We start from the raw sequence: 14,222 nt of genomic DNA on the forward strand, positions 1-14,222 counted from the left end.
CTGAAAATCAACTTAGAAAACCTTATCTGAGATATAAAAACATGTCAACAGAAGGTAAAGTTCGAATCTACAAGACAATTCTAAGACCGGTTCTAACATACGCCACGGAAGCTGGGTCAGAAACACCACAAAGGAAGAAAACCCCACATTGAAGAGGGTTCCTAGCAGACCACCTACGAGATGACATGAAAGCTGGACATTCATCTCTAAAAGCAACACAAAAAATTTTTTTTAATTATTATATTGTCAAGATATCAAAGTACTCTTGTATGTGCTGATTAACAATAATGTTTTAATTGACTCAGTTTGCAAAACTAATATTTGTTTCATAATATTTAGAGCACGTTCTCTGCAATTTATCACCACAAATAATTGCTTTAATAATTTTGTCATAACCAAAACCTACATCCTTAAAAATGTTAACTGATTAAATACAAAATGAATGAATTCTTGAAATGTTTTAATCATTACATTCACATCATTATCGCTTCAAAATATGGTATAAAAATATTCCAGTAATTTTTAATATAATTTCAAATATTTATGTATAATCAGTCAAAGCACGATAAAACTGATTCATAAAAAATCCAGGAAACAGAATTTCAAATGCTTGTTGAATGAATTTTGGAGATGACATGAATAATTTTAACCTATAAGATATCTCCAACCCTCTTCATTAAACATAGTATTTACAGAGATGAAAACAGAAATTTAAATAAATTATAAATATGCTTAGAAACCATCCCGCGTTTATAAAGGAAATAAACAGTTTAGTTTTATTTAGCACCAGTGGATTACATTGTAGATGTGAGTCGTCGATGCCCAAAAATAATAAGTTATATAAGTTTACAGAGTGTAAAACAGTAAATAGAACCTTTTTGCAACAACGATCTTGCTCCATTAACATGCCTTTGACCTTGAATTAAAACTTAAAGTAAATCATGATTGTAAATTGCAAAATGCTTAATAGGCGCTGAAAGGGAAACATCGCGCTTCAAATAAAGATTTTTGAGAATAACAAAGTAGGAACTAGTTTATTTTTCATACAGACTTTCAAGCAAAATTTATGTTCGCAAGAATCTAAATAATTAAATAAATTATCTGAAATTATTTAATTTAAGTACAATATGTTTAAAATCGCAGTGTATTCTGACTAAAGGATGTATTGAATGTAGACGAGTTGCCAAGTTCTTTCAGAATAATCAATGTGATTCATAAAATGTTCCAAACCATTGGGTTTTTTCGATTAGATGTAACACCTATATTATGGTTTGGAAATTTCGTGGATCTGATAACTATACTAATATAACTAACAGCATTGATGTATGTAGTAATCTATGTAATATTAAATATTATTCAATTTAGTTTTTATAAAAAGTTGCGACACTAAAAAATCAATAATAAATATTGATAAGATTACCTAAAGAAATATTAAATTCCTTAGAATAATTTTAAAATAAATAGAAACAATTTCATTAATTTCATTCTCACCATTTAGACAATAAAAGCGTTCCCACAATTATAATATACAGTTATTTAGATCCTTTAATCCTTAGTCTCATTATTCTCGCTTTAAACTTCAACGCCATTTTAAGCGATTTTCACAGCGATAAAATTTTAAGAAAAACATTATTAAACATTTTTAAAACTTCTAAGAAATACAAGAACAAAAGGAGTGAATTCTTATAATTTTATACATTAAAATTCGATAATTACAACAATGTTATCAAAAAAGGGTGGTCTTAATATAGATTGTTGCTATCAAATTGATTATAAAATTCAAATATAAGGTAATTTATTCTGTTAAATATTCTAGTAAAGTATACGAATTATTTAAAATATTATTAATATTGAATCCAGCATTGTTATTATCGTGAATGATATCTTTACCAGTTATTTTGTTGCTGTTATACACTCAATGATGTATTTTGTTGTCGTAATTCAATCTATATGAGAATGATCTTTATTTCAGAACTGTTCACAAATATTTCGATGTCTTACAAGTTGATGATGGTAACATTCGGGAAACGGATCATATTACAATAAAACTTTTAGAATAAAAGTTGTAGGAAATTTTATTCTTAACAATATTGCTCTCTTGCACTTTTGCTCTCAGATACATAAATGTCGAGAAAAATACGAAAATATGAAAATTTGATGAATTTCGTTATTTTATGAGTTATTAATGGTTATATTCCGGAAACAGATCATATTACAAAAAATTTTTTAGAACAAAAGCTGTAGGAAATTTTATTCTTAACAATATTGCTCTGTTGCGTTTTGTTCTTAGATGCATAGATATCAAGAAAAATACGACAATATGAAAATTTGATAAATTTCGATGTTTTATAAGTTGTTAATGGTAACACTCTGGAAACGAATTATATTACAAAACAACTTTTAGAACAAAAGTTATAATTAATTTTATTCTTAACAATATTACTTTCTTGCACTTTTGCTCTCAAATGCATAGATATCGTGAAAAAATCGATACTATGAAAATTTTATGAATTTCGTTATTTTATGAGTTATTAATGGTTATATTCCGGAAACAGATCATATTGCAAAAAAACTTTTAGAACAAAAGCTGTAGGAAATTTTATTGTTAACAATATTGCTCTCTTGCGCTTTTGTTCTTAGATGCATAGATTTCAAGAAAAATACGACAATATGAAAATTTGATAAATTTCGATGTTTTATAAGTTGTTAATGGTAACACTCTGGAAACGAATTATATTACAAAACAACTTTTAGAACAAAAGTTATAGTTAATTTTATTCTTAACAATATTGCTTTCTTGCACTTTTGCTCTCAAATGCATAGATATCGTGAAAAAATCGATACTATGAAAATTTTATGAATTTCAATATTTTAAAAGTTATTAATGGTAACACTCGGGATACGGATTATATAACAAAAAAAATATTTGGAACAAAAGCTGTAGAAAATTTTACTCTTAACAATATTACTCTCTTGCAGTTTTGCTCTCAAATGCATAGATATCAAGAAAAATCATCAAGATCACCTTGCCTCGGTATGAAGATACATAAATAGAAAAACGCAGATTTCATTGGCATTAATGATCCAGTGTAACCAAGAATTATACCTGTGATCGGTTCCACCTCACTGTGCTCTTGCGTCCGTCTTTCCATCTCATGTCGTCCGTCTCTTGTCTAATATTTGTCTAAATAGGTACAAATACTTGAATGAGTGGATCTTTGCTTGGGGTAAAATTGATAGAGGCGAACACATCTATGTACTAAGTTAAGACTCTTTAAACAACCAATATATCAAAAATCAACTTTATTATTATTAGTGAAATAAGAAAATTTGTTTATTTAACTTTTTCTATGTATAAAACATAACTTAAATATATTCAAGTTTAAAAAAAAGCCTTTTGTTTAAAAATTTTCCTTTGTAAAAACAGGAGAAATCGAAAAAATAATCACGTAGTACTACTCTAAAAGAGTGTTAAATTATGGCTTGTGCGCGTCATTTAAAAGGTTATGGGCCATTGTTTCCCAATCGTTATTTTCGGAGAACCGCATTGTCCACGTGCCTCAGCGTTCGATTGTGTTTACTGCCGGCTTCATTTATATTCTATCTTCATCGAGTACAATAATTATATTTACTATTATCACAACTCTCTCAATTCATTAAATTTTCAACAATAAAAACTTTTTAATGATCAATCGTTATTGAGAGGGAAGCAATAAAAGCACACGGGGATAACCCCGTAGTCACTTCTCAACCCCATATAGTAACCCCAACGACGACTCCAACAGATGCCTCGTTACAAGGTTCAATTCCGCAAAAAAGTGCTTTTGTAAAATCGCGGGGTTGGTTGGAGGATTGGTAAAGGGTCGTTTCGGAGCCTGGACTATGGTACCCGTGCATGAAGTTAGTGAATGAGTCACTGCGCTCCCTTCCTCCTGCCAATTTCACAGTCTTTAACAACGACCGTAGTCCAAAGCCGATTCAGTACGCTTTCAACCGCCACTTCGTACAGTTCATAAATCACAAAAACTACATAGTAAACGTTTGCGAATACGAAATCTTTAAATCAACGATAATAAAACAAATTTATTTAAAAATGTTACGTTTACCGCGTTCAATTATCCTCCTTTTTGTTTTCTTTTTTATAACGGCGACAATGTGCCAACAAGAGAGTACCGAAGAAAAGACCGAAAAAACACCCACTGAAACAGAAAATACAGACACACCTGCTGAAACTATTCCACCGACACCTCCAAAGGATGAGAAAAAGGACCCGGAAAATAAAAGTAGTGAAAATAACAATAAAAATGAAATGCCTGAAAACAAAGCACCTAAAACAGACGAAGCTGTTCCTAAGTCGGATGTACCCTCAACTGTTACAACTGCGAAGCCAAATGGATCTTCAATGGTTTTGTCTTCGGTGTTATTAATATGTTTAAGTGTTGCGGTGGGTTTTGTTTAGGAAACAACAAAAAAGTAAACAAAATGAGAAAAGAATATGTAAAAAATAAGGAAAGAACTGAACGTTACCATTTGTAAAGTAAAAATATCTTTGTATATTAATTCCAATTATTAAAAAAAAAATAAATCATTAATTTGCTGATTATATTAATTTTTATAGTATCAATAGACATATCTAAGATTTAGAATTTAATAATACGACTCTCAGCATATTTTGTCACGAATTTATAAAAAATTACAATTTTAAATGTATCAACTTTAACATCCAACCCGAGTTTTGAGTACTTATATAATTAGTATTACATCGTCGAAAAAGTGATGTTAATATTTAAATTGTGCAGAAACCGTTTTATTACCTGGAAGCTAACCGATAAACTTATTATCTACAAGAAATGTTATCAGAAAACATGTTGACATACAAAAAACATTTTCCAGGTTTTAACGATATAACTGGAATTTTTCCTGTAACTGGCAAAAACGGTTTTTTGATCTGTTTCTTAAAGATAAGTGAAGTGGTCGTAGAATACAAAAGCACCTATTGTAATTTATAACAATGAATATAAAAGAATACACTATATTTTAAGTATGTACCATGTTTTTGTTTTATTTCTTTTCCTTAATAACTTTTTTAATTAAAAAAAATCGTTTCATAACGACCGAAAGCGTAAAAATTACCGAGTGCGTTGAAGCAAAACGCTATAAAAAAGTTTGTGGTAATCCACTTTCAATATTAATATTAAAGCGCATCTTAACGTTTTAAATACCTAAAAAAATTAATCCAAATTTAAAATTGATTCAAAGTTTAAAGGAAACGTTAAATCCACGACAAACAAACAAATCTTTCTCGGGAATGGACAATTCGTTCTCTGTCTATACACACACAGGAGTTCTATATGTAGATTCCAAGATTTGTTTAAAAAACAAACAACATTTCCGAATCGAATACAATCGATCAACAGTTCTACAAAGAGCTTAAAACGGTTAGATATACGATATAATATGAGGACAAGTTGTTTATCAAAACGTTTGAAATTGGTAATGTGTTTGTTTTTAGAAAAGTTATGGAAATAATTATTTATTTTAATCTAAAATTTTTCTTCAACCATAACAATTTCGATGCCATAACAGTTTCGAGAATTCAACCGATCTATTCCTTATTCATAATTGTGATTGGAAGTATATTTACAAGGTCGTGGGGGTCAAAAGATGTAGTGACTATAACACGAGAATAAACCTTGATTATTAATTGTGTTAGCCTACATACTTTATAACCGACTATCAACATACTGTGAAGAGATAGTATAGGCAAGTAACAAAGTGGCTTTCGTAAAGGAAAGTCAATCGTTGACCAAATCTTCCTTCTTAGGGAGGTCCTATGGGATGGACACTCATCACTTATTTATAGATTTTAAAAGTACCTACGAAAGTGTAGATAGAAGGCCACTGTATAACGCAATTACTTAAAGAAGTCAGCCTGCTGTTTAACCTGAAGATCTAATTAGTGAACCATACACGTTCAAAGGTGTAAAGGAATTTATATGTCTTGGAAAGCAAGTAAATGAAAATAACATAATGTCTGTAGAAACTAGGAGAAGATTGTATATGGCTAATAGAGCTTACTTTGGACTGAGAAACTTATTAAGGTCAGGCTTATTAGGCAACAAAACTAAGATACTAATATACAAAACAAATGGGGAATTCCCAGAACAAATGTTCCGCCAAACAGTTTTCGAACCCGCAAGAGATGCAGGTCTACAAGCAGATATAAGGAAAAAAGTCTAAAAATGATGGGAGTTAGAAACTGGAAGGCGTACCTAAGAACAGGAAAAGACACACCAGGGGTTGTGGTGCCAATAATGATGATTCTTAATTCTTATCGATTACGAAATTACTAAGAATTCTTCCTAATAAAAAAATTAATGGGACAAATAGAAATTATATGTATTTAAACGAACAAGTATTTACAGATTCATGCAATAATAAAAGAAATTACTTAACTTATTAGGATTTAACTTAAAATTTAAACATAAAAATATTTAAATTTTAATGTTTAATTTAGGCAACCAATACTTCACTTTGTGATGTTGATTGCCTAAATATATGTTGGATGGATTTTCATAATTTAATTAATTGTTTCGTTAACTTATTGAGTTAATAATTAATTAGTCCATAATAAGTTGTAAGTTTGAGGATGCTTTTTATTGTTAGGTTATTTTTTAGCTTTTGCCATAATTTCTAGCCTAACGTTAGGTTAGGCTAGAAACGGGGCCCCATGCTAGGTCCGTATTCTATTTTGATCAGATTTAACTCGATAAATCAAACCCAGTAGGGTTTTGGGTAATACATGAGATCTTATTATTCTGCTTTGTTATCCATTCTTGATGCCAAGCGTTATTCAGGCTAAATTCTTCATCTGGAGCAGTGGGTACTAATTTGATCGGAGGCTTTCTGGATCAGAGACGAGTGTATTTAGCTTCCTCAATCTCCTCGTGTATTGGTAGATTTTGGTTGCTCAAGATCTTTTTGTACTCTCTCATGAGAGCATTTTTGCTATATAATTCCTTTCATACCACTAATACTGTTATTCCACAGGCACATAATCAGTACACTTGTATGAACTAAGTGAAGTACCTTACTAACAACAATAACCAAAATTTGTTAGTTGCTTGGTAGCCCTTATGATATTTTATACAAGAGCATTGCACTCATTTTTGCAGAAAATAGTTGATCAGGTTTTGCTTGGCAAATCAAACCCAGGAGGCTTTTGGGTAATACATGAGATCTGATTGTTCTGCTTTGTTATCCATTCTTGCTGCCAAGCATTAGTCAGGTTGAACTCTTCATCTGTGGCAGTGGTTGTTATTTTGATCGGAGACGAGTAGGGTTGACTCTCTCAATCTCCTCGTGTATTAGTAGATTTTGGTTGTTCAACATCTCCTTGTTCTCTTTCGTGAGGGCACTTATGCTATATAATTCCTTTTATTGCACTAATACTGTTAATCTTAACTCACACAATCAGAACACTTCTGTGAAGTACCTTACTAACAACAAACTTATATTTTATTCTAATCTTATAAAATGTTTAGAGAGTAAAATAAAACTAAAACAAGTATCATGTAGATTTCTTTATTTTAGACATGAATAAAAGCTAAATACTTCTTAAAATAAATAATATTAACGGATTAAAAACATTATATTTACTTAAAGGATTTAATTAGTAATGACATCTTATAATAAAAATAAAAACCATAAAATCTAAACGAAGATACCTAGTTTAAAAAAACGGTAAATGAGATTCGATTCGATTCAACAGGATTCAATTCATTCGCAAATTCTCCATCACAGGTTAGCAATGAAAACGATTTTGTATCAAAATAATTAATAAAAATATACATACATCTTTTTTTTGTATGTATAGTAAACATAATTATCTTTTTACATTTGATAGTTATGATGCATTGGATGAGAATAATGACCGGAATGAGTCGATCTTGGCACAGTTCTTTGAGAAAATTGCGAATATGTATCGTCTTGTCCTGGATGCATTAATAAAACTGGATGTAAATTTAAAGATTTTCTTGAGCCGGCTACACTTCCTGTATCGTTAACAAAACCACTGTTCATTTCACCTACAAAAAAAAAATAAAAAAGACTTTCAATCACATTTTCTTGAAATCTTTAACTTTCTAAAATGACTCGTCATTTACGATTAACGTAACGACATTTAAATCATTATGTAAGTTGATGATTATGTATGGCTTCTTACCTTTAAATAAGCTCGCCGGGGCATAATGCGGATCCGGTTGTAACCTAATGTGTCTAGTGGCCAATATAAATGCTAAAATCGATAGGATAACAGCGTCCAAACATCCAATAGCTGCCAAAAGATACGCCCAGCGGATGTTGCATCGCCCCAAGAAATACGGTTGCGATGAAGCGCATATTTTTTGGATTTTAGAACCGTTCCAACCGGCGGGGAAACAACCACATCCAGCAATCATACAAATTGCTAAAAGAAATAATAAAAATCCAGTTTAGTATATTTATTAACAAAAATGAAATTAAAAAAATTAAAGGCGATTAAAATCATCATTAAGTACTCTTTATATTCATGGGTTACGTTTATGTAACTTTCTAATTGAGACTGTTGAGGTGTGTGCGTTTCTACGTTCAAATCGAGTATAGTAGTTAACATTCCGCAAGGTTCGACCTTGCGTTTACGAATAAGTTGGGTTGTTTTGCAAACAGGAAAGGTTTTAAAGACTGTAAACTTTCGATGGTTAATTATAATTAAAGCTTTTGCACGAACATCGTAAACGGTTTTTTCTTAAACTTAAATAATTTAAACACATTATATTTTCATTACGTCTTAAGGTTAGATTGTTTAAAATTAGATTTATTATTATATAAATGAATAACAGAAAAATTATAATTTATCATTTCAAATTAGCTGACGAATCTTTTAGCTATCATAAAACATGCTTATCGTGTCAAAACAAAGTTTACGCTACTAATAAACTTTCCAAAACGATCTAATTGGTTGTTGATAAACCCAAAATTGTATTTAATGTTTTATGTAAAAGTGTTGAACTGAATTATCGATGATAGTAAGGAAAGTCTGGGTTGAAAGATTTTTAGGTCATGATATTACCACGTACACATTCTAAAAACTCGTTTCATCACATTAATCCGCTTCTATATAAATTCTTATCAAACAATATTAATTCAAAAAAAATCATAAAAGTTATGTTACCTAAAGCTTTTTAATAGTAATATTCATTTACGTTACGGTTTATGGTTTTATTATGATTGTGTTGTTGCTCTAATTACCTTGTTTTCTTGTTGTAAAGAAATGGTATCAAGTGAAAAGTTTTTACGCATCCGTTAACCGACAAACGTGCACTATAATTGGTTTTAAAGTAATTATTTTATTATCTTTATGAAAGTTATAATCATTTTCGTAAATGTAGATGTTAAATGAATGAAACGATTAGAAAAAAAATTGAATAGAAAGACCTGGACGTACAATACTTATTGTTTACGCAACAAATTCTCATCTCACGGTGGACTAGTTATAATTTAAATCGGATTGATTGCGTTAGCCGGGTTGCCATTAGACCGATAACGGAACTAAATAAGGACTTAATTACCGCATAATTTAATATTTTGTGGTGGATTTCATTGTGGACCAGTTCCTAGTAGTAGGGTAGTACCAATTCGATTCAATTGTAACGAAATCGATAGAAATGCAAGTATTATGATATAAATTGGAGTGGTAGAGAAAGTTTATTGTTTGGTTTATACACTTTTTTGTTGAAATTATTTCTTTTATAGCATTTTTAATTACTTATGATATGTACTCTTTAAAAGTAAACCTTGTATGACAAGACGATTGTGTGCATACAGTTTTCTTGGAGAATTCGGGTCAATTAGTACGGTACTGAAAGTGGAACGAGCCATAAAAAGTGTTTACTTAACATGTTGTTGTAAATGCGAAGTAATTTTTAAATGGAACATTGTTATAAAAAGTTGAGTTATTTAATTTCCGGTTTTCGTTCATAATTTCTTTTAATTCATAAAGTACCGAAATTCTGTTAGGCCATGAAAAATAAATTTCTTAAAAAAGAAATCTTAATAATTTAATTAATTTTCTCATTTTATGAATGAGGATATTGTAAGGTTTAACTCTTCGAGCGCAACATTACTGCAAAAGTATAAAGATACTAAAGTTTTTCCATCACTCCAACCAAACATGCTGGTAAATTGTTTCCTTCGTTTGACTACAACAAATTCGGTTTTTTATCTTCTCCCAAAAAAAATTCGTTTCTACACCAGTATTAAATTCTTCGCGCCATCTTGTTCCTTTTCTGAACCATCTTCACATTCTTTAATTTCATCTTGATGCTCAATATCACTCCTCTCTCCCAACATCTCGCTCCCTGATAAGTCTTCTTTGTTATGTTCGATCGATATAACAATAAATGCACTCCAAAAAGTGTACGAGAACTGGGTAAGCGCATTTAACACTTCGTCAGGCACGTGACTATATTGTGACCATAGTAGTATAGAAGTTTGACCGGGAGGCTATCAAATGTAGCTGTCGTTCTTGTTGCTGCGCTACACCCCACAGCTTCCCCATTATAGCTACCTGTTTCCTTAGAACCTGGCAGCAGGAGCCAATTACCTGCCTCAATCCTAATTTTAATAGGTCTACAAAATTTTCTGAAGTTTCAAAGTTTTCTTAAGTTTTCTTCTCGCGAATGATTCTACAAGTCTTGACGTGGAAATGACATCCACTCATATACTAACTAATAACTAATTCAGCCTGTGTGATGCAGATGGAAGACGTTTGCTTTAGCTGCTGTATTTTGATTATGTGTTGCACATCTAATTCTTTTTCAGCCATTGTTGCACATTCCACAAACCCAAGACTTTTCCTGACTTTTTGCTGATATGTCAGATATGTTTTGTAACCCAAAATGTAAAAATTTTAACATTTCTTTACCTCATCAACAATTTATTTTCTTAAAACCTGGTTGCAAACGTCAATTAGTTCATTTTGGACATATCTATTTTGGGTACTTGTTAAATTTATAATAAGTCCATAAAATATATTGATTGAAATTCCTTCCCATGATGACTCTCCTTGGGTTTTCAATGGTATATCCTTTTGTCTCTTCCACTACAGATTTAAAAGTTGTTGTTACAACACTCAATTCTTTGTTCATACTTCCCCTTTTCAATGAAGGCTTCAAAAGAGCACCAGTTTTGCAGTAAGCTCTTTTTAAATAGAGGAGCTAGCCACGAGTATATATCTAACAATTCCAACTTGAAAGCATTCATGCCGTTCATATTCTAAAGGACTATCTTAAAATTATAATTTTTGTTGGATTTTCATTTCATTGTTAAACAGAATAGAGATTTGTTAAGTTATGCAAATAACCTCGAATAATCTTAATGTCAATCAAACAAGAAAAAAAGTGAGATATTACAATGAGAATAGTCAGTTTCTCGCCTCCTTTATCTCAATCTATGTATCAATACTAATAACGTGTATCCTTAATTTTATGTATATCATTCAAAATTAAATGGAAAAAGAAATCAACTTTGAAAGTATTATTGTATACCATTAAATGTATCAAAAACAAATTCAAAAATTAATATTTGTGAGTAATTATTTACATTACACTAATCTAAAGTATTTGAAATGACCTCAACCTTTTCGGTAGAAAGATTTTAACTTTTAGAATTGAAAGTTATTAAAGTAAAATGTATATTTAATTTAAAACAAATATAAAAATCTACTTAATTGATGTAAGAACAGAAAGTTGTAAAATTGTAAAATTTCTACTACCATTACTGGCAATATCATTAAACTCCCATAAAAGTAGGAAAGCTTTTTAGGCGATCTACCGGTATCGCATTTACAATCAAGAGATCGTTGCACCGTAACTGGTCGATTTCTCGGATAAATTACTTTGCACCATGAAGCAGATGTCGTCTAGCGGCCCCTCGACTACTATTGACTTTTATTCGTTGTTATTAGTGAGAAGGTCCAATTGCATAATCCGTTCTTTCTAAACAACATACCGATACGATCTAACGTTACAATGAACCGAAAGCCATAAATTATTTACGATTTAATAACAACTATAAAGCAATAAAATTTTACCTGATATCAGTTGTAACCAAGCGCAAACGTGAAAGACCGTTGTCGTTTGACAAAAGCAAAAAAACAGCATTACGCAAATAGTTAAAAGGGCTGTAGCGACTGCTAACCCTACACATATCGTTGCTGCCATGAGTGGTTTGTTCTCCATCTTCCAAAATTCGTAAAGTAATCCCTTACAACTTTCGGTACCTTCTTCGGCGGCATAACAAATTGACCACAGACCGATTTTTCCTTGACTACCCGATTCCGTGCCCAAATATCCAATCCATTCTGGTGTGATCAACGATACTACCCCAATTATTGCATAGCAGATTGTGAAGATCGCCCATAAAACGCCGATGGCCTTCGAGTTCCTCACGTAACTTGTAGCGTAAATTTGTGATTGATCGACGTATTCAATTTTAGAACCCATGATGATAACAAAAGTGAAAGTAACCAGTGACACGGAATTGAACGAATTTAGTCAATCCGAACGAAAAATTTCTTAAGAATCTTCTAACGCATGGTCGTTTTAATAACGTAGAAAATGGCCGACGTGAAGTCAACACTGTTACTTAGCTTACTGCGGAGTCGAACACACCTGAGCTCGACGCTTACCTAACCCAACGTTCCCACCTAAACCACGTTTTCAGATGCCGTTATGTTGTAGACAATGAAAGCGCTACTCCGCGAAGCTGTTCTGCGAGAAAATTGGTGAGAAGAGCGTGTTGTTTTTCTTCTACTCGGGGGTTTTGTGGAAATTATGGGAATGCTTGCGAAAAATGAGACGAGAGAAGATAAGATTATGGGAAGATGAAGTAAGCGGAAGTAAAAGAAATTGCTTACAAAGGTTACGTTTCATTTTATAGAAGATTAATGAAGAATGTTTTATAAAAAAAATTTACTATGTTAGATGTTTATTGATAAAGTTAAAAAGTAGAATATTAAATAGGTTATATAATAACAATATCGAATTTCGTTTTATTAATTTGTTCCTTGTGATAAAACGTTACATTTGCAATTGTGAATGATAACATGCAAAAGATGGAGAAGAAGATGAACAGGTGAATCTTAAAAAAGAAGTAGGAGGAAACAAAATACTAATGGAAACGAGAAGATAAAAACAACTGCTAAAAAGAAGCAATGGAAAAAAGATATAAAGAATGTAAAGAATGTCTTGGTATCTTACTACTAGGTGGACTAATCAGCCCAACTATCCAAGGTGAAGAAATTCCTTTCTTAAAGGAAGTCAAATATCTAGGAGTTATCCTAGGACAAAACGGACAAAATGGACATTTGCAGGGAGTTTTACACAAAGCTAGACTATCGTTCTGGACTTGTCGTGGCCTTTGTGGAAAAAATTGGGGTCTTAGCCCTGAAAGACTGTACTGGCTCTATGTGACTGTTGAAACTCCGACAGACTTCAGTTATCAGTAAACTTTCACGAATTCAACGAGTAGCTAGATTGGCAATCTCTAGTACGATAAACACAACGTCAATTCTTGCAATGGATGTTCTGCTTAGCCTATCTCCTTTGCATTTGCATATAGAGAAAGTGGCTAAAATTACTATTTGCCATCAGATTTGGCGGGATCACTATCAGTGATTAATGCTCGATACCAGATTGTACTGCCTAAACGGCAATCCTGGTTCGCAAACGAAAATTCTCTTGTTCAGGCAGATATTTACATTCTTAGTTAGAGTGGATTCGATGTTCATCGTGAGTAGTTAAATAAGAAGTGTACAAAAACGATGAAATTTTATTTATTATTTGCTTCGGTGCTACATGTTTCGATTCGTCATAGGATCTTCGTTAGGCACGACTGAGAAAATACAGAATTTTTTGTTACAATGCATGTTAAAATAAAAATAAGTACAGTAAATATAAAAACAATTAAACATTTACCGTCGATGTAATGAGCAAAAACACATGTGAGTATGTATGAGTTAACAACGTAATCTGATCGGCTTCTCCTCCATAACTTCACATTAACAACATTAACACACTGAGTTGTGATAACAGAGTTTCTCTGATCTGGGTACCAGGTCACTCTGAGGTGGTTGGCAATGAAGCGGCAGATGAGCTAGCACGAGAGGGCAGCGGTAAAGCATT

At 31.6% G+C, this 14,222-nt stretch overlaps 1 protein-coding gene across 1 annotated transcript; it reads right to left on the reverse strand.

The window, feature by feature from the left end:
- Positions 1-7,568: 7,568 nt before the first annotated feature.
- LOC111424552 (Tetraspan membrane protein in hair cell stereocilia) lies at positions 7,569-12,693 on the reverse strand. The gene is made up of 3 exons (XM_023058134.2): positions 12,131-12,693; positions 8,225-8,467; positions 7,569-8,087 (listed from the first exon to the last, which is right to left on the reverse strand). Exons 1-3 carry the CDS (start codon positions 12,540-12,542, stop codon positions 7,894-7,896), a joined length of 849 nt encoding a protein of 282 aa, XP_022913902.1. The 5' UTR covers positions 12,543-12,693; the 3' UTR covers positions 7,569-7,893.
- Between the last annotated feature and the right edge of the window lie 1,529 nt (positions 12,694-14,222).

This window comes from Onthophagus taurus, chromosome 7 (genome assembly GCF_036711975.1).
Source record: "Onthophagus taurus isolate NC chromosome 7, IU_Otau_3.0, whole genome shotgun sequence".
NCBI classification, from domain to species: domain Eukaryota; kingdom Metazoa; phylum Arthropoda; class Insecta; order Coleoptera; family Scarabaeidae; genus Onthophagus; species Onthophagus taurus.